The following is a 20,773-nucleotide window of genomic DNA, read 5'->3' as shown; positions in this document are numbered from 1 at the left end:
ATGCACACTGTTCCATCATGAAGTCATGAGAATCCGTTTATATGTGTGGGATGGGGCTGAGGAAGGCAGTTCAACAAACTGAGTCATTGAAAATTGCCCCTAAGGAGAGTCGAGCTGGAGGCCTTTGACGGGAAGAATGGATCACTTATTGGCAGCTAAAGGAGCCAGTCATCACCGTGCTACCGGACTTCTGTGAACTGGACACGGCTCCTAGTCTTTAAATCCAAGGGCTCTGTTTCTCAGTCTGGGGTGATATGTTGGGGAGATTCAGATCCTCAGATAAACATCTCATCTTTTCAGCAGTGATTTAGGGAATATGAGCAATGTGTTTTTCTTAAGCTAGGCAAGGTGGATTAGGATCCAAATGGAAAATAGATGACACACTCAGAGATTTCATCAAAGAGATTTAATAAAGATTCTTTTAAAAGATCCAGTGACACATACTATAAATTGTAAGTATTTTTTTTTTAGCAAAAATAGATTTGAACTGAGCAGTGCCAAACCAGAAGTGATGATTAGGAGTCTTCCACCAATGAGGTTTCCCCAGTGGCTCAGATGGTAAAGAATCCATCTGCAATGCAGGAGACCTGGGTTCAATTCCTGGCTTGGGAAGATCCCCTGGAGAAGGGAACAGCCACTCCAGTATTCTTGCCTCAAGAACCCCATGGACAGAGGAGCCTGGTGGGCTACAGTCTATGGGGTCCCAAAGAGTCACACATGACTGAGCGACTTTCGTTTTCACTTTCCACCAGCAGGAGCTAGAGGAAAGACTTAAAGAGAAAAGACAGAAGAAAAGCAAGGACATTATTTGGCTGGGTATAGCCTGAGCCTTGTTTGGGAAATGCTAGCTGGCTATTTGTCATTGTGCTTAGATTTTTTTTTAACTTTGAAGCATGTATTGGCAGAGATTTTGGTTTCTATGTATAGGCTGATGGGGTATTAGAACCAACTTGTTCTAATATCCTTCTTGTATCATTTAACAGTTCTGTTTACAGACATGTGGTCAGGATTAAGGAAGCCAACAAGGGGTGGTGAGATGCTCAGGGATTAGCAAGAGCAGGAGAACTCCATCACTTGTAGGCCCTCGGGGTGAAGGTTGGGAGTCACTAAATGATGATGATGGTCCTTTTAGAGCTCTTTTAAAAATTTAGGTATGTATTTATTTTTGGCTGTGCTGAGTCTTTGCTGTTGCACGGGCTTTTGTCTAGTTGTGGCACACAGGATTCTCATTGTGCTGGCTCTTGCTGCTGTGGAGCACCAGCTCTAGGGCACCCGGGCCCTAGCAGTTGTGGCACGCGGGCTCTAGAGCACAGGCTCAGTAGCTGCGGCGCGCTGATTTAGGCTTAGCTACTCGGCAGTATGTGGGATCTTCCTGGATTGGGGATGGAACCCATGTCTCCTGCCCTGGCAGGTGGATCCGTTACCGCTGAACCAGCAGGAGCGCTCTTTTGCTGTTGGTGTGCCTGCTTTAGAAAATTTTATATTCTTTTCTCTTTAACAAAAGAGGCCATTCCAGCCCACCAGTTGAACTGACAACCTCTGCTTCCAGTTCTATCTGTGTTGTCCTGGAAACTTGTCTAAGCTTCTGGGCCAGACCAGGGGGGTTGTCCTAATTTCTTCTCTTGGTACCACTCTCCCCAAAATCCACACAGTCCTCTTGACCTCAGAGCAGATGCCTCCATGAGGGTGAAAGACGAAATGTTTTTAACTGCATTGCCAACTCTGGCAGCCTGTAGCCATATGTGGCTGTTTATGAAATTGATTACCCACTCATCTGATGATGGACACTTAGGTTGCTTTCATATCTTGGTTATTGTAAATAATGATCCTATGAACACTGGGGTATTTATATCTTTTTGAATTAGCGTTTATGTTTTCTTTGGTTAAATACCTAGGTGTGGAATTGCTGGATACTTCAGTGTTCTTGCCTGGAGAATCCCAGGGATGGGGGAGCCTGGTGGGCTGCCATCTATGGGGTTGCACAGAGTCAGACACGACTGAAGCAACTTAGCAGCAGCAGCATGGTAGTTCTATTTTTAATTTTTTGAGGAAACTCCACACAGTGTACGAGGGTTCCGTTTTCTCCTAATTCTTGCCAGCACTTGTGATTTCTTGTCTTTTTGACAATAGCCGTGCTGACAGGTATGAGGTGATACCTCATTGTGGGATATATACCCAGTGGAATGTTACTCAGCCATAAAAAAGAATAAAGTGTTGTCATTTGTGACAATGGATGGACCTGGAAGGTATTATTCTTAGTGAAAAAAGTCAGAGAAAGAAAAATACTATATGTTTTCACTTACTTGTAGAATTTTTTTTTTTTAAAAAAGCAGACTCAGATACAGAGAACAAGCTAGTGTTACCAGGGGGGCAGGGGCGGGGGAAGGGCAAAACAAGTGGAGGGGATTAAGGGGTGCAAACTACTAGGTATAAAAGAAACAAGTTACAGGGTTGTAGTGCATAGCACAGGGAATATAATCAGTATTTTATAATAACTTTGTATAAAGTAGAATCTATGAAAATATTGAACTACTGTGTTGCACGCCTGAAACAAGTATTATTTTACTAGTCAATTATACTAAACTAAATAAAATGAAAAATTTAGGTCCTGAGTCACACTAGCCACATTTCAAGGGCTCAGTAGCCACACATGGCTTGTGGCCATTATGCAGTATTAGTGCGTAATGTCTCCATCATCATTGATGATTTTATTGGACAGACTGGTCTGGATTCTTGTGCACAGCCCTGGATGGCAAGATGGCTGGTGACAGGATTCTGAGTTCACACACAGAATTCTCTCCCTGATGATAAACAACCTTCTTTGGGCTGGTACAATTTTTCTATTACATATTTTTCTGTATATCCAGCAAAATAGCAGAGATAATGATAATTGCAGCCACATGTATTTAGTTCTTAATATGTGCTAAACAGGGTGCTAAGGTAATTAAAGACATTATGTCCTTTAATCACTTCCACAACCCTAAGGAAGACACTACTACTATCTCTATTTTAATGCTGCAAAAACTGAGGCTCAGAGAAATTAAGGGACCACACAGCTATTCAGTTACACCATAGGAAACTGCCAATATTTATCTTTTTTTTTTTTTAAAGAAAATAGCACTTTTATATTGTTAAACTTCATAGTGGTTGGCAGAGTCAGATTCTGAATTCAGTTTCATTGTCAAGGTCACTGTGGCTGAGCCTTTTTAAGGGACCACCTGGAAAACTGCTTTCTTAGGGCTGTTCAAGTATTAAGTGAAATAACACTGATTCTGTTCCTGGTGCATGGTTGGGCTCATGAAATTCTACTTCTTTTTGTTTGTTCACCCTTTAGTCAGTCCCGCTGTCTCAGGAGGCAGAGCACAGCTGTCTAAGCAGATAGGGCCAGTGAGCCTGGGAGGAGGGGGCCTCTGCCATCGCCCAGATTCCCTCACCATCCTCCTCACCAAGCTCATCCTCCTCACCAAGACCGCCCCACCCTTCCCTCTGCCACTGCTGCCCCTGTCTCTCACGGAGCCTGTCCTGCTCAGAAGGGTCAGGGTCATTTCCTCTGGGTCTTGAGCAGAGGGAGGGGTGATGAACACTGGCTCTTCCTATCCCTCATGCCCTCAACAGCCCCAGAACATGCATTTCATCAGCACACCCCTCCCGAGGAAGGGCTGGCTGCGGCGGTGAGCACGCCAGCTGGTTCTGGAAGCTGTGCACCAGACCTCCTGCACGCTGTAACCCTGTTTTCATGATTGTTTCTGGCAAGGAGCCCGATCTGAAATTCCTCCCTCTTTTATTTGGCAAGAGAGGAGAGAAGTCCCCCTTGGCTGAGGGGCCTGATGTTTGGGTAGGGTTTTAGGACCTGGGGGGTAATTTGCATCCACACGAGAAACCTTTGTCTCTTGAAAGCAATAGTATAGGGTTGCTGGATTTAGCAGATGAAGCTAAAGGATACCCAGTTAAATTTGAATTTTAGATAAACAACAGATAATTTTTTAGTAAGCCTATAAACCATGCAATATTTGGAATGCACTTCTACTAAAATTATTTGTGGTTTGTCTAAAATCCAGATTTACCTGGACATCCTGTTTTATTTAGCTGCCTTCCAATAGTAAGACTTCTGTCCATCCTTTAGGTACCAGGTCATTATAATGATGTTAATGATGTGTTGTTGTTGTTGTTTTAGTTGCTAAGTCATGTCTGCATGGACTGTAGCCCACCAGGCTCCTCTGTCCATGGAATTTCCCAGGCAAGAATACTGGAATGGGTTGCCATTTCCTTCTCCAGGGGATCTTCCTGACCCAAGGATGAAACCTGGGTCTCCTGCATTGGCAGACTGATTCTTTACCACTGAGTCACCTGGGAAGCCTGTTAAGGATGCTTAGGACTGAAGAAAGCTAGATCTAGTTTGCACCAGATACACCCTACTTTCATATTGAGAGCATCTCATGGGAGGGGCAGAGTGGAGTGACTTAGACTGTGGTTCTCCTATGTGGTCTGTGGCCCGGCAGCAATCAGCATCACCTGGTACTTGGTGGAAAAGCACATCCTTGGGCCCCACTTGGACCTCTTGAATCAGTCTAGGGGGTGCCTGGCACACTGTGTGTAACAAATCCTCCACTTGCTGCTGATGCAGTTTGAGAACCAACAGTTTAGACTCTCAGCAAGAGCTTTAGGGATCAGACATACCTGGGCCAAAGCTCAGTCCCACCATCTACTGCTTGTGTGAACTTGGCCTCATTACTTAACCTCTCTGAGTCTGTTTCTTCCTGAGTATAAAAGGGAATATAACACTTCATGTAGGGATGGATGAAGAAGTAAGTGGAGTTATATATTCTAAAGTGCAGTCCATAGTGCCTGTGAGTGTAAGAATGCACAAAATGTTTACTCTTTTTTTTTTAAACTTAAAAAATTTTTTTTAATGTTCTGGTCACACCATGTAGTATGTGGGATCTTAATTCCCTGACCAGGATTGAACTCATGTCCCCTGTATTTGAAGCACGGAGTCTTAACCACTGGACCACCAGGGAAATCCCTTGGTTACTCTTATTTTTACAACACAAGTGGAGGTCTGATCATGCCCTGGACAAAACTGATGGTCAGCATGGCAAGCCCCTTGTTACAGAGGAAATTTCTTTTTGTTCCATTCAAAAGTGCCTCTAATGCCCAGGACTTTACTTGCCAACAGTCCTGTGCAGGGAGGAAAGAATTAAAAGGACAAGGGGACAGGGAGAGAAAGAACCTGTAGGAATTGGTTTTCTGACCCACAGATTGCATCCATAACAGAGGGCCATGCTCACTTAATTCACTTCATTCAGTGCTTAGCTCAGAACAGTTGTCCAAAGGCAGAGGATTTTTCTGTTTGCTTTTGTCTGTTCATGGAAAGAAGGAGAGGAGGCTCTGAGAGGTGAGGACACGTGGGGGCTCCTGTCAAGGGAGGGGGTTAACACCCTCAGGCATGTTTCACAAGTCAAGTCTGGGGCGCCCACATTACAGCTTGCCCAGGATTCTCAACTTTGGCACTGCTGACATTTTGGGACAGATAATTCTTTGTGATAGGGTTATCCAGAGCATGTTGAGCAGTAACTCAGGTCTCTACCTACTAGTGCCAGTAGCTCCTCTAATCTTCTGTCACAGTGTTGACAGTCAAAACCATCTCTAGACTTTGCCAAATGTACTAGGGCAAGGGGTGCGGAGAAGTTGTCAAAATCTCCCTTGAATGAGAATCACCAGTCAAGAACTGACCACACAATACCTGCTCTAACAATTTTAACAGCTACCATTTATTGAACATTTATAAGGATCATCTCTAATCCCCATGCTGATATTGTAAGGAAAGCTTTCCTTTTAAAGTATAATTTAAAGTTGAAACTGAGGCTCTGACAGTTAAAAGTAACTTGTCCCAAATCGAACAGCTGGGAGACCTGGATTTCTGACTGAGGTTGGTCTAAACGTTCCTGCTGCAACACTCCTCTCTCAAGACAATTAGGAATGTGGTTTTTTCTTTTTTTAATTTCAACCAGGAAATTCAAGTCAGCTCAAGTCCAAAAGTATTTGCTGAAAAGCCACAAGAAGCTACAAGAGAAATACAAGGAACTGCTGCTCCTCTTGAGGAGTTTTCAATATCAGTGTCATTGAGCAGGTCAGACTCTTACACGACATCACTAAAGAATAGCAGGAGGCAGTCTGAGTTTGGGCCAAAATGAACATTTCTAGAGGTAGAACTTTGTGAACTGAATGCCTTTTGTGTGTGTCTGCTTCACATACCCTTTCACTGTCAATCCTATAATAAAAAAAAAAAAAAAAAGGAAAGTGGAATGAAGCCTTGAAGTCATGGCTTCAACCAGCCACAGGTACTAAGAAATATTAATTATTTAGCCTTGGGGTGGCCTGTGGATTGCTTCCAGCCAAGCACTCTGCTATCTTCCTTCTGGCTCTTTGCAAGAACTCCACGTCCCCCCTCTCCCTCCGTATGGCCGTGTACTCATAAGCCTTGAGCTTGCTGTAGTAATCAGAGAATTTGTTGTAGAGGATGGATATGGGCATTCCATTGAGGATGATTCCAAAAGCAATGCAGAGGAAAGCGAAGAGCCTGCCCAGGTGGGTCTCGGGGTACATGTCTCCATAGCCCACAGTGGAGATGCTCACCTGTGAGGGAGGGAAAGTAGAATGGAATTGTTAGCATCGAGAGGGAGACGTAGGAAAAGCAGGAGAACCAGGTAGGAAGGTGTCTTCCATCCCCCTGAAGGTGCCTGTGGGTCGTGTAACAGCTCCCCGTGGAGCCAGCTTTCGAAGGTACCAGGAATTTTGCCTCCAAGACTTGTGTCATGGAAAGAATACAAGCTTTGGAGCCGAAAGGCTTGGGTTTAAATCCTGACCGTCACTTATACATGTTCTTACAATACAGAGGAGGCAATACCTACTCTAAAGGGTTGTTGTGAAGGGCACAGAGGAGCATGCGCATGAAGTTCCCAGCGTAGAACAGGTTCAAGGAATGTAGGTCTCTGCCTCTTTCATCTGGGGCCAGATTTAGAACAGGGTCCGTGGGCTTGCCTACATGGTACATGTACTAAAAAGAGCTTGGGCTTAGAACCAGTCAGACCTAGGTTCCTCTGATCCTTCCCAGCTGAGTGATCTTGGGCAAAGCATTCAGAATTTCTAAGCCTTGGTCCTTGCATCCAAAACAGGAAGCTAGAAGGTATGGTAGTGATAAACAATGGAATAGTACTCAACCTCAGAAAGGAATGAAATTGAGTGAATTGTAGTGATGTGGATGAACCTAGAGGCTGTTACATAGACTGAAGTAAGTCAGAACGAAAAACAAATATCATATTATATACTAACACATATATGTGGAATCTAGGAAAATGGTATAGCAGAAATAAAGACAGAAACATAGAGAACAAACACATGGACACCAAGGGGGGAAGGGAGGAGGTGGGAGGAATTGGGGTTGACATATATACACTGCTGCTGCTGCTAAGTCACTTCAGTCGTGTCCGACTCTGTGCGACCCCATAGAGGGCAGCCCACCAGGCTCCCCCATCCCTGGGATTCTCCAGGCAAGAACACTGGAGTGGGTTACCATTTCATTCTCCAGTGCATGAAAGTGAAAAGTGAAAGTGAAGTCGCTCAGTCGTGTCCGAGCCTCTGCGACCCCATGGACTGCGGCCTTCCAGGCTTTTCCGTCCATGGGATTTTCCGGGCAAGAACACTGGAGTGGGTTGCCATTGCCTTTTGCAATGCATGAAAGTGAAAAGTCAAAGTGAAGTTGCTCAGTCGTGTCCGACTCTTAGCGACCCCAAGGACTGCAGCCCACCAGGCTCCTCCGCCCATGGGATTTTCCAGGCGAGAGTACTGTATAAAATGGAGAACTAATGAGCACCTGCTGTGCAGCACAGGGAACTCAGTGCTCTGTGGTGACCTAGAAGGGTGGGGTGGGGGATGGGCGGGAGGGATACTGAAGAGGGAGGGAATATGTGTATAGTTATGGCTGATTCATGGAGTTGTGCAGCTGAAACCAACACAACATTATAAAGCAATTATACTCCAATTAAAATTTTAAAAATAATTTAAAAAATAAAACAGGAGGATAATAACTAAGTCTCAGGGTTCTCATGAAGGCTACATAAAAAAATGATTATATGTATATGCATGGTTGAATCTCTTCACTTTCACCTGAAATTACCACAACCTTGCTAATTGACTACACCCCAACACAGGCTTCCCTGGTAGCTCAGATGGTAAAGAATCAGTCTTCAGTGTGGGAGACCCAGGTTCCATCTCTGGGTCAGGAAGATCCCCTGGAGAAAGGCATGGCTACCCACTCCAGTTTTCTTGCCTGGAGAATTCCATGGACAGAGGAGCCTGGTAGGCTACAGTCCATGGGGTTGCAAAGAGTTGGGCATGACTGACTAACACTTTACTTCATACCCTAATACAAAATAAAAAGTTTAAAGTTCAGGTAAAAAAAGATTATAAAGTGCTTCATACTATCAGGTACACAAAAGACATTAAAATCAGCCTCCTCTGTTGTCCTCTTCTCATCCTTAAAATAGGGGCAACTTTCATACTTCTCATACAGCATATTAAAAAGCAGAGATTTTACTTTGTCAACAAAGGTCCATCTAGTCAAGGCTATGGTTTTTCCAGTGGTCATGTATCGATGTGAGAGTTGGACTATAAAGAAAATCGAGCAGTGAAGAATTGATGCTTTTGAACTGTGGTGTTGGAGAAGACTCTTGAGAGTCCCTTGGACTGCAAGGAGACCCAACCAGTCTATCCTAAAGGAGATCAGTCCTGGGTGTTCATTGGAAGGACTGATATTGAAGCTGAAACTCCAATACTTTGGCCACTTGATGTGAAGAGCTGACTCATTGGAAAAGACTCTGATGCTGGGAAAGATCAAAGGCAGGAGGAGAAGGGGACAACAGAGGATGAGATGGTTAGATGGCATCACCGACTCAATGGACATGGGTTTGGGTAAACTCTGGGAGTTGGTGATGGACAGGGAGGCCTGCTGTGCGGCAGTTCATGGGGTCACAAAGAGCTGGACACGACTGATCGACTGAACTGAACTCATACTTCTCAGAGCTATTAGGCAGTTCGAATGAGATATTTTATCTTCAAGGTGCTTTAATTGCCAATGTCTGGAGAAACATACTCATTATTCTTCGAAGGGACTTTTGTAAGACATCACTGACCACAAATATGTTCACCCTGCATGAAATCCTTCCCATCACACTTGTCACTGCTTTAAATTCCACTAATTAGAGATGTATTTAGGTTAACAAGCTTCTGTTTTAACATGCAGATACCCACGGGACTAGTTATCAGTTAGTGTAGCGAGAGAAAGCCCAGGAAAATCTCTCGGGGCCTGTTTTTTATGCCTCATATACTGAGACTCCCGTTAGTCCCCAGACTCTTGGCAGAATTACTGGAAGTCTTTTAGGCAGGGCTGTTGATTACAGTTGAAAAGACTGCCTCGCACAACTCTAGGGGGCAGTGTCAGCTTCATCGATTTGTGTTGTTGCACAATTTTCCAGCATACGGTTATAAATGCACAGATCTGGTCACCCTATGGGTCTGTACAGAGACAGCCTCTAGCTTAGAAATGTAAACCTTTTTGTTTCGATGACGTAAGGGTCAGTTTGAATTTAAAGTGTGATTGATGAGTTAGAATGAAATGGACAAGTAGGCCAGCTGGGCAAATCTGGTGGCCCTGACAAGAACCAGAGCTTCATGCAGCGCATCAAAGCGGGAGGTTGCAACTCCTCTTGGGACAGGTGACACGCCACCTCTCACTACTCCATCTCCAGAGAGAGACCTGCAGAGGATGTGTGTGTATTGGAGGGGGTGGGGGGTCCGGGGATGCTCCTCCCCTAGTGGGAAAATTCAAGCCTGCATCTAAGAGAGGCAGGAGGGTGTAGACTAGGTTAGGAAGCAGGTGTAGCCCTGGGCCACAGCTGTGGGATTGGGGTAAGTGGCCTGAATGCTCTCTACCTCAGTTTCTACTTTTGAAATGTGGAGAGAATCATAGTGTGCACCTCTCAGGGTTGTTAGGGAATTAAAGGAGTGGCTGCTGAGTCACTTCAGTTGTGTCTGACTCTTCTGTGACCCCATGGACTGTAGCCCGCCACGCTCCTCTGTCCATGGAATTTTCCAGGCAAGAATACTGGAGTGGGTTGCCATTCCTTTCTCCAGGGGCTCTTCCCCACTCAGGGATTGAACCCGCGTCTCTTACATCTCCTGCCCTGACGGACAGGTTCTTCACCACCAGCGCCACCTGGAGGAGTCTGGCACTGGGATATCAGGGATAATGTTAGCCTGGGGAAGAGACTCATGCTGAATGCTGCTGGGGGAGACTGGATGGGACACCACGTCTCCAGTAGAGAATCTCCTCTGCCTACCTTCTGGTTAAAGGGTGATGAGAGACAGTGATAAAGTAAGATCATGGGCTAATCGTAAAAAAGAAAAGTTTGCGTTGTGTGTGTGTTTCTTGTCATTGGCCTCGCAGAACATAAACGAACCTGAATAGTTAGGGAGTTTGAGATGGATGTGTACACACTGCTATACTTAAAATGGGTAACCAGCAAGGACCTATAGCACAGCACATGGTACTCTGCTTAGTATTATGTGGCAGCCTAAGGGGAGGGGAGAATGGATGCATGGATACCTATGGCTGAGTCCCTCTGGTGTGCACCTGAAATGATCGCAACATTGTTAATCAGCTGCAAGCCAATATAAAATAAAAAGTTAAAAAAAACTGCATCCGCTCTCTATCCAGGTGTGTGAACAGCTTCCATATGTCACTAACCCTGTTAACTCACACCTCTTTGTGTTTAGTCAGTCAACTTAGCTGGAGTCTGGATGAAAGGGTGAGTGACAGGAAGGGGTAGTTCAGATCAGGAAGCACCCATGAAAGGCCAAAGCAGAGACTTTGATCTAAACCAGCCCCTCAAGGATCCAGGACTGGAAGGGGTGGGGGGGTTGGAAACATGAGGATACACAGGAAGGAAAATAACTGAGACAAAGTGCCTAATTTAAACCTTTGCTCAGTCCCCACAGTTGGCTTTGATTCTCTCCCAACCCCAACTTCTTTCTTTTTTAATTTTTCTTGGCTGAACTTTGAGCGAAAAGTCAGAAGCAAAGAGAATTGGCTGAAGAAAGATTCAATATTTGATGTGCATAATATGGTCTAAATATTTTTGTATGTCTTGGATCTCTATTTTTAGACAAGAGATCTCTTCTGCTAGGAGACTGTATGACTGATTCTGAAGAGTTCGCTCAAAATTCAGAGCTAATTTATGCACTGCCTGTTTGGGGGATAATCTGACTTAACCGGTGATCTGGTTCTTGCTTCTTGGCTCCAGAGGAACCCAGGATTCCTTGGCTTATGGCAACTTCTTCTCTACATTCCACAGACCAAACCATTTCTCCCTGAGAGAGCATTAAAAATGGAAGGTCCCAGAGTGACTCCAGTGACCTCACAGAGCAAGTTCTCTCATTAGCAGGATTTGGGTTTGGACATGTGACCGAAATTTCCACCATCCGTCTTAATACACTGAAAAAATTGACTGGCTCAGCCACTCTACCATTCTGTTGAAAACTTAACATATTTTTCCTAGCTCTTGGGTTCCCAAAGCCAGAATGTAGCCTTTCCCTAGCAGCTTACCCACTGGGCAGCAAATCCTGACCTGCTAAATGTTACAAGGAGGACAAGCATCCCATTTGTCTCTGAAACTTTAGAATAACTATACTTGAACTTCTCCTTCAGCAAGAAATGTTCAGTTCCTTCATAGTGACCTCGTCATAAATTACATCTTGTATTCAGTCACTCAGTTGTGGCTGACTCTTTGTGACCCCATGGGCTATAGCCCACCAGGCTCCTCTGTCTATGGAATTTTCCAAGCAAGATTGCTAGAGTGGGTTGCCGTTTCCTACTCCAAGATTATGTCTTAGCACCCAGTAATCCCTACATCCAGGAATAATGATTTCAAGGAACAAAACTGATTTGCCAAAGAATTAATTCCTCTTAATTCCCAAAGAATTTGAGGTAGTCAAGACTAATGTTTTCTGGCTCAGATTATTGCATACTTCATGTTGTCCTTTAACGAATTTAGCTTCAAAAACTATACTTAGCCTACTCATGCGGCTGTGGCTACTAGAAATATTTTAGGAATTCCTTCTTGGGATTATAATCTATACAGAGAATTCAGTGGTATGATCTTGAAACAAGTGTTCTTATCCGCCTTGAGGATTAACCTTAGGGCTGGTCTTAAAATCAAGGGTCTTGACTATTTAAAAACATTAAATCCAGCCTCATAAAGGGAAAGATTTAACCCCACTATGAAGAAGTAAGTGGACATGTCGCAGATGTTTTGACACATGCTCAGTGGAACAATTCCTCAGTGGAATTCAAAAAATGTTTTGATCAGTGGAAGCCCTGTTAGAATGAGGTCATGGGTAATCTCCTTGAAGAGCACAACCAGTCTCGTGTGTGTATGAAAGTTCTGAGATGTGCATGAATTGTACCATAAGGGGGAGGCTGTCTAGAAGCTAAGGCCAGTTTGGACTCGGTCCCTAGAAAGGCATACAAGAATGATGATGCCTTCACATTCTCAGCTTACTTGGCACTTCTCCCTATCCTCTACAATTCTGTCATGTCCCACTCGAGTTATATTGGCCAACAGGGAGAGCTTACAGAGCTAAAAGGCGACCACCTCAAAATCAGGAGTCCACCAGACCAAAAATCCCCAGGGTGCCTAAGAGCCTTTGCCCAGTTGATGGCTCCTGTGCTATTTCTGAAGGAGCCAGGAGAACTTCAGTGCCTTCTGTGCCAAACCTTTACTCCTTATTTCTCCGCCTCAAGCCCCATTCCCTTCTGGGTGCTTTTCTGTAATTCAGCAACTGGAAGGACGCAAACCACATTTTCCAGGTTCCCTTGCCTGCTGTCTTGTGGTGAGGTTCTGCCAATGAGAGACCCTGTTGGGAGCCTGGAAGATGGAATGAGGAAGCGAGGGTCTCTCTTGCTGCATCTGGTTTCTGTCATCATCCCTCAACAATGACAGAGAGCCACGGCTCAGGCCTCTCTCAGCAAACCCAGCACCAGCCTCGTGGTGCCATCTTGGGTGTCCTGTCATCGGCCACAGCCATAGCGACTCCTGCTGCTGCTGAGTCGCTTCAGTCGTGTCCGACTCTGTGCGACCCCATAGATGGCAGCCCACCAGGCTCCCCTGTCCCTGGGATTCTCCAGGCAAGAACACTGGAGTGGGTTGCCATTTCCTTCTCCAATGCATGAAAGTGAAAAGTGAAAGTGAAGTTGCTCAGTTGTGTCCAACTCTTAGCAACCCCATGGACTGCAGCCCACCAGGCTCCTCCATCCATGGGATTTTCCAGGCAAGGGTACTGGAGTGGGGTGCCATTGCCTTCTCCAGTAACTCTATCCTCTCCTATTTACTCCCCTAATTCTGGGGCCAATATTGTTTCCTATACTTATGAATCTTTCATTTTCGCCCTTTTGCTCTTCCAGCCTATGTATCAATCTCCCTGTATCAAATGCCCTCTGTTTAAAATACCCTGGTTTTGTTTTCTGTTTTCCTGATTCACCTTTCAAATGGGCCTTCTCCAAGCAAGCAGGTGACAAGAATAAAATGAATCTCAGTGATCCTGTAAGAGCCACCTATTTGCAAAGAAATGATAACATGCTTGAGGAAAACGGAAGCAAGAACAAAGTCTATGGGCCACAATTTTGTGATGCCTCAGCCAGAGATAAATTTTCTTTTTTTAAGAGATTTTGTTAGTTTTTAAAGACATGAGTTTAAGATATAATTTCCTATCTGGTTTCCGCAGCTTTAACTTGCTCTGCCAAGCTCAGAAGGAAACGGTCTGTTCAACCGTCCCGTTGTTGCTTTTCTCCTCAGAAACACAGCTGCAACCGAGGCCGATGCTTACAGCTTGATCACAGAGCTAACTGTGCTTGTTAAGCTGCGCCATGCATTTCCCACACCCAGGCAACCCAGGGAGCCTCCACACGGCTGGAGCTCCTCCAGGCCTGAGCCTGTTTATCTGCATGCTCAGAAGCTCTCCCAGGATTGAACAGCTGACCCTCTTGTGCATCTCATTGTCTCTCTCTTTTCCCCAGGAGAGAAAGAATCACTTCTGTTTTATTTTCCCCTAAATGAATCTGGAAGCCAAGATGATTGTTTCCATGTGATAAAGACTATCAACTGGTCGGATATGGTAGCTTCTATTTACTGTGGATAGCATACGGGCTCGTACTTTACATATGTTTCCTATAACATTATGCTTACAAATAACCGACATTTGACAGATGAGCTACTGCATGAGCATCTCCAGACATGAGTGTCCATGAGGGATTTGTTCTGCAGCTATAGGAGAATCCACAATAATGAAAATTGCCATGCTTCTCTTAAAAACCCTGAGTTGAATTACTGAGGAAAGTTGCAGGATCCTTGGCATAGAGACAGAGGAGATTATTAAAAACAAGTCAGATGCTGGGTTGTCCGAGAGCACTAAAAACGCATGTAAGGAGGGATGAGAGAACCCGTTCCTAATGTGGGTGAATATACCACAGAGGCTCCAGCACTGCAGCGGGCAAGCAAATATCAGTACTATTTTTCTTTACTTCATCTTTAGATTTTCAATGTGGGAGTGTATGTTTTCTGAACTATACAATGTATTTGAGAAGTAATACCTTAATGCAGTAGGTTGATTATATTACAAGACTCTATGTCTTCCTGTATCCAGGTTCTCTGCCATACAACTCTGTGGTGCTTTCCTACAGTGAGTGGGCTAATTTGCTCTGCCCTTTGACTCGGAGTTTGGCTTTGTGTCTTACTTTGGCCAATGTGTTGAGCGTGTGACAAGAGCAAAAGCTTATCAGGGTTTGCATGATTGGGCTTGCACACTCTCTCTCTCGCCCTTTGCCACAGCCATGGATACATGCTGCCTGGATGAGGAAAGACGTAGTGGCCCTCTTCATCCCAGATGTCAGCAGCTGACCGTCAGACTGGGACATGAGTGGCTGACACCAGTCCAAACGACAAGAATCCTGTGGTTGAAACCAGCCCGAGTTGCTGACTTGCAAACTCATGAGCCAAAAAGATGCTGGACATTTTAAGCCACAGAATTTTGGGGTGGTTTGTAATGCATCATTATTACAGCAACAAATAGCTTATAACTTACGAATAACTACACAGTTATCATGGGTGTGTGCTCAAAATTCCTTAAGTTACGAGATGTATGATATCATAATCATACATTAGGATTCTGCTTCTCAGATTCTCCTGTCTGCTCGGTCATGCCTGTTTAGATGAGCTGCTTCTCACCAGTCAAGCTCTCTCTTTTTTTTTTTTAATACATGTGCACACTGTTATATTTATGTATTTATTTTTGTTTGTGCTGGATCTTTGTTGCTGCGTGAGTGCTTTCTCTAGTTGCGGAGAGCGGGGGCTCCTTTCTAGCTGCAGTGCACGGGTTTCTCACTGCGGTGACTCTCCTGTGGGAGAGCACAGGCTCTAGGCTCATGGGCTTCAGTAGTTGTGGCACCTTGCTGATTCTAGGCCCCGGGGGCTCAGTACTCACAGCTTGCTCACCACTCAAATTTTAATAAATGTCCTCTTTTCCAGGAAGGTTTCTCTGACTATTCCACTATTATATCAAAGGTAGATTCTACCACCCAGATCACTCTCTATCCTATAAAAACACACTGACATCTGAAATAATTTATTATCTCTCTCCATTAGGATGCAAACTCCATGAGGGAAAAAAAAAATCTTGCTCAGTGAATGAAAATGGATTTTTGAGGGTTACATGAAGATTTGGTCCTAATCTTATGTATCTTTTTACTTTGCATCTTCTTTTCTCTTTGTTTTATTGCAAATAAGGGCCCTTAGTATACAATATGCAATGTTATCAGAAATATATAGATGAATTGGGTTAACAATATATTGGCCCTGAGGAATCTTCAAGGGGAGTTGTTCTCATTGTTTTCATAGGTTAGTTCAGAAACAAATACAGGCAATCAGTCTTTTGTCTAATTCATAATGATTTTTACTAGTATAACTAATTCTTAGAGAACAAAATGGATGAATGCCATTGGCAAAGGTTAAGGTTGGTTAAATGGCAAGTTGACATGTGCAAATTCTGGCCTATGAAAACCATGCCTTATAGAGATAACAAAAGAAAAATCACACTGGTAAAAGTAATAATTGGTAAACTTTGTTACAGATAGAAACTGAATGATAATTCAATTTTTATTGTCAAATCGATAGAAAATACCCACTTTGAAATTACCAAATTACCAATCTTTGAAAATATCAGCTTTTAGTTAATATAAAAAGGGGGATAAGTTGAAAATATTTTAAGTATTATATATCAAACAGATCAAGACATTAAAGGAGATTATTAGGCATTCACTTCAGGAAAATTTTTTAAAGAGGAAACTCATTAGCGACAGACTTCTCATTATAAATTTTAATATACAAAAGGTAAAAGAAAAAACCTTTTGTGCATTAAAAATACAGTATCAAAGAGTCCACTAAGTCCAGCTTACAAACACTAGCCTTCTAAGATATTTGGCTGAATGAAAACTTGACTTTCTACAACTTGGTTTTATGTTATCAGCCTGTGGATTTTCTTTTTTCCCTCCTTGCTTTACTCATCTCTAACATCAATGTTGTTTGCTAATGCATGTGTTTGGCCAAGGCATCGGCCAAAATTTATAAACAATTTTTTTATAAATAAAAAATTTATTTATTTAATAAGATGAATCCATTATTTATCCAATAATGGATAAATCATGCTCCGTTAGTTCCATCTGTACACATGGCTATCTACTATGGGGATGACCTTTCATCATTTGGAATATGATCAGAGGAGCAGCATTTGGCTCAAATGCTTATTTGGAAGAGCCGAACATCATCCTGTTACCAAGGAAAGCTCACAAACCCTGTTGTACATGTGAGTGCTCTGCTTTTCAGGGAAGTGAGACTCACTGAACTGTAGAGCTCTACACCCTTTCCTCTTAGAGATGAGAAGACTGAGGCCAGGGAGAAAGGGGGCGAGGTTTCACAGTTGATGAAAGGGCCACACACTATGCAGGATCAGTTAATTCTTAGCAGATCTGTGACTGGAACCTAAACCTCAATTTTCCATCTTACTATGCTACACTATTAGTAGGAGCCCTGAGTAGGTTCACATCAGAATTTTACACCAGACTGTGGGTTATAACATATCCAATATTAATGTCAAAAGTATCTATTTTCTAACACAGCCAAAACTGGTTATATTTGCTTATTGTCTTTAAAAGCATTACAAACAAGCTAATTAAAAAATAAGGAAAGCATACACCTAGTTCTTTCCTATGTGTGCACGTGGCGTGTGTGGGTGCTAAATCGCTTTAGTCATGCCCCACTCTTTGCAACCCTATGGACTATAGCCCACCAGGCTCCTCTGTCCGTTGACTTCTCCAGCAAGAATACCGGAGTGTGTTGCCATGTTCATCTCTAGGAGATCTTCCTGACCCAGGGATGGAACCTGCATCTTCTATGGCTCCTACGTTATAGGTGGATTATTTACCACTGAGCCACCAAGAAAGCCCCTTCCTATGCACATATGTCAGTTCATTCATTGACTTAAGACCCAATCAACATTTCCAGGAATTCAGGGATTTTTCCAAGGATTTAGTCTAGCACATGAGAAACAGATATTTGAGTAACTGGCATAAATTATTATAAAAGGCAAACACCAAAGAAAATAATGACAGAAATAACTCACGCACTAACTTCAAATTAAGCAAGGAATGCAGAAAAACTCAAGCTTGAGAAGGGCAGTGCTGGGGTGTGGAAAGGGCATGGGTTTTGGTGGGGAAAGGGCATGGGTTTTGCAGTTGGGCAGGCTTGCATTTCAATCCTCACTTTGCTATTATCTATGTGTCTACATTCAATTTCTCTGCACCTTAATTCCTCTAGCTGTAAAATGGGGCAATAATGCCAAGCCCAGAAATAATTTTTGTGATACCAGAGCAAGTTTCAAAGTTAGATGCTCAGATTTAGCTAGAACTGGTGAAATTTCAGTGAGGGTTGACACTCTTCAGCCAAGTCTTGTTTCCTCCCCTGCAGACACCAACAGTTTCCTTCAACACTTGAAGCACTTTTTTCCTTTTGAAAGATAGTGATCCTAGCCACTTCACATGGTTGTGATGCTGAAATAAGTTAAGCATTATAAACCATTCAGGACAACAGGTGTTCAGTAAGTGACAGATAACACGAGTGATGATGATGAAGTTCGTCAGGCTTCATCAGTGAACAATCACTGTTGCTTAAAATCAGCTTCTCAGGGGTATTAAAACTAAATTTAGCTTTGGAGATTCCTAGAATCACGTCAGGACCATGTCAAGCTTCTTGGACTTCGTCTTTCTTCTTGGACTATGTCTTTCGAGCCTTTTAACACCCAACCTGTTTTGCTGCTACTGCTTTATATTTTCTGGTTGAGGACAGTGAGAACGAGAAGGCAGTGACCATTAAGCAAGGCAGGGGAAAGATGATGGAACAAAGCAAGGAGGGCGGCATCACTCAGGAAGGAGAGCAGCAGCTTCTGCCAAGTTGGGGAAGCGAGAGGAAAAGGTCACGGGCCATGGTACTCACCGCGGCCCACCACCAGGCGTGCGGGATGCTGGTGAAGTTGGTCCCCTGCACGTCGTGTTCCACGGAGTAGACGGCGGCGGCGAAGGTGAGGATGCCCATGGTGATGAAGAGCATGAGGCAGCCCACCTGCTGGTAGCACTGGCGCAGCGTGAAGCCAAAGGCGCGCAGACCTGTAGAGTGGCGCGCCAGCTTGAGGATGCGGAAGATGCGAAGGAGGCGCATGACGCGCAGTACCTGGCCCACCTTGCCCACGCGGCCCATCGTCTCAAGGTCGTGCTCCCGCGGCGAGCCTTTGACGTGCAGCTGGTCCTCGCTGGTGAAGCACTCGAGCAGCAGCTGCAGGTAGAGCGGCAGGATGGCCACCAGGTCCACCAGGTTGAGGGCGCTGCGCGCAAAGCGCCGCAGGTCGGGCGTGGAGGCCAGGCGCAGCAGGAACTCGAGCGTGAAGAAGGCCATGCAGAGTGTCTCCACGTGCTCCAGAAAGGGCCGCGGGTTGCCGCCGCCCTCGCCGCGCTCCGGCTGCTGCTCCATCTCTTCCACCGTGTTGAGTGCCAGCGCCACGACGGAGATGAGCACGAAGAGGCTGGAGGCCACCCCAATGGCCTTGGCGGCCACGGATGAGAAGGGCTTCTCCATCAGGTTCCAGAGGCGGCGCCGCTGCGCCCCATAGAAGCGCATGTCCTGGAAGAGCTCCTCCGCCTCCTCTGCCTGCGCCTGGGCGCGCAGCTCGCGCTGGATCTTGAGCTGCTCGCTCAGGTCGTCGCGCCGCTCCTCGAAGCAGATGCGGCAGCAGCGCGGCGTGTACTTGAGACGCACGCCCCAGTAGCCCAGCTCCTCCAGGAAGCTGCGCGGGCACAGCTCGTCGCGCACCAGCAGCACCCCGGACGAGTAGAAGTTGTAGATGAGCTGGAATACTTCAGGGTCGCGGTCGAAGAAGTATTCGTCCGTTTGCACCTCGTAATCGTCGCACAAGCCCAGCTGGCGGCTGCGGCTGGTGGACGTGGCCAGGCGGCCCAGGCGCGTCTTGGGGTAGCAGGCCAGCTCCGTGTAGTCCAGGTGGTAGCTGTGGCCGCCCACGTTCACGTTCAGCGTGGTGGACACGAGCGGAGTGTCGGCGCCGCCGCCTTCCGCTCGCTCGGTGGTGGCGGCCTCCCCTGGCTGTCGGTCCTCCTCTTCGGCCGGCTCGTCCTTCCACAGCTCCTCCTCCTCTTCCCCATCCTCATCCTCCTCGATGTAGTAGTTATAGTTGCCCTCGGTCCACGGTGGGATGCTGGCCTGGGAACCCGAGCGGCCCCCCACGGAGCAGATGCTCCTGCGGTGGGATTGACTCCCCGTCTCCTGGGTCGCGTCTTCACCCTCTGTAGTATTCCAGGACCTGTAGCCCCAGGACCGCCTCCTCTCAGTCTGTTTCAGCATAGCTGGAGGAATGGGAGCCCTGGCTTTGCCCTCCTAGCCTGCTCACTGCCCCTAGGAGTTGGTCACGTGCCCTCTGCTGTCTCAGAGAGACACGCCTGGACCAACAGACCTGGGGTCCCCAGCATTGCCCTGAGAACTGGCCTTCCTCAGGCCCTGGACAGCCCAGTCCAGCCTGTCTGTTCTGGGCACATATGCCCGCAGCTGTTGACTGCTCTAATCTTGCTGGTAGGGAAGAAGCAAGTGTTAGGAGGGATTTAGAGACTCTTAGTTTCCACCCACCCCCCTCCTCTCTGTGACGCAGGGGATGATTATGTGGCCTTAAATCTGTAGATAATCAGAAGGTGGCAGAGATGATTGCTAATAAAAGTGTCTTCCAACCCTGCCCTTAGGAAGCGAGCAGTGTCGGTGTGCTGAGATGGCATCAACGGAATTTGCTAAAGAATGTAGACACCTGTGCCTTGACACTCAACTGTTGAAGTTGCAGCCTCTGTCTTAGGTAAACCCACCATGAACAGGGACAGAAATGACAATAGAATGCTTAAAAAGTGGACTTCCTGACAAGTTACTTTTCCTCTCAGCATTTGCCTTTTGTTTAGATCATCAGTTCAGTTCAGTCACTCAGTCATGTCTGACTCTTTGTGACCCCACGAACCACAGCATGCCAGACCTCCCTGTCCATCACCAACTCCCAGAGTCCACCC

At 45.5% G+C, this 20,773-nt stretch overlaps 1 protein-coding gene across 1 annotated transcript; it reads right to left on the bottom strand.

Moving 5' to 3' along the window:
- Window positions 1-5,744: 5,744 nt before the first annotated feature.
- On the bottom strand, window positions 5,745-20,105 carry KCNV2 (potassium voltage-gated channel modifier subfamily V member 2). Its single transcript, XM_004005306.5, has 2 exons — window positions 18,657-20,105; window positions 5,745-6,636 (listed from the first exon to the last, which is right to left on the bottom strand). Exons 1-2 carry the CDS (start codon window positions 20,070-20,072, stop codon window positions 6,355-6,357), a joined length of 1,698 nt encoding a protein of 565 aa, XP_004005355.2. The 5' UTR covers window positions 20,073-20,105; the 3' UTR covers window positions 5,745-6,354.
- Between the last annotated feature and the right edge of the window lie 668 nt (window positions 20,106-20,773).

Source organism: Ovis aries, chromosome 2, assembly GCF_016772045.2.
Source record: "Ovis aries strain OAR_USU_Benz2616 breed Rambouillet chromosome 2, ARS-UI_Ramb_v3.0, whole genome shotgun sequence".
Taxonomy (NCBI): Eukaryota; Metazoa; Chordata; class Mammalia; order Artiodactyla; family Bovidae; genus Ovis; species Ovis aries.
The sequence above is the reverse complement of the archived record's forward strand: the minus strand, read 5'-3'. Positions and strand labels throughout refer to the sequence as shown.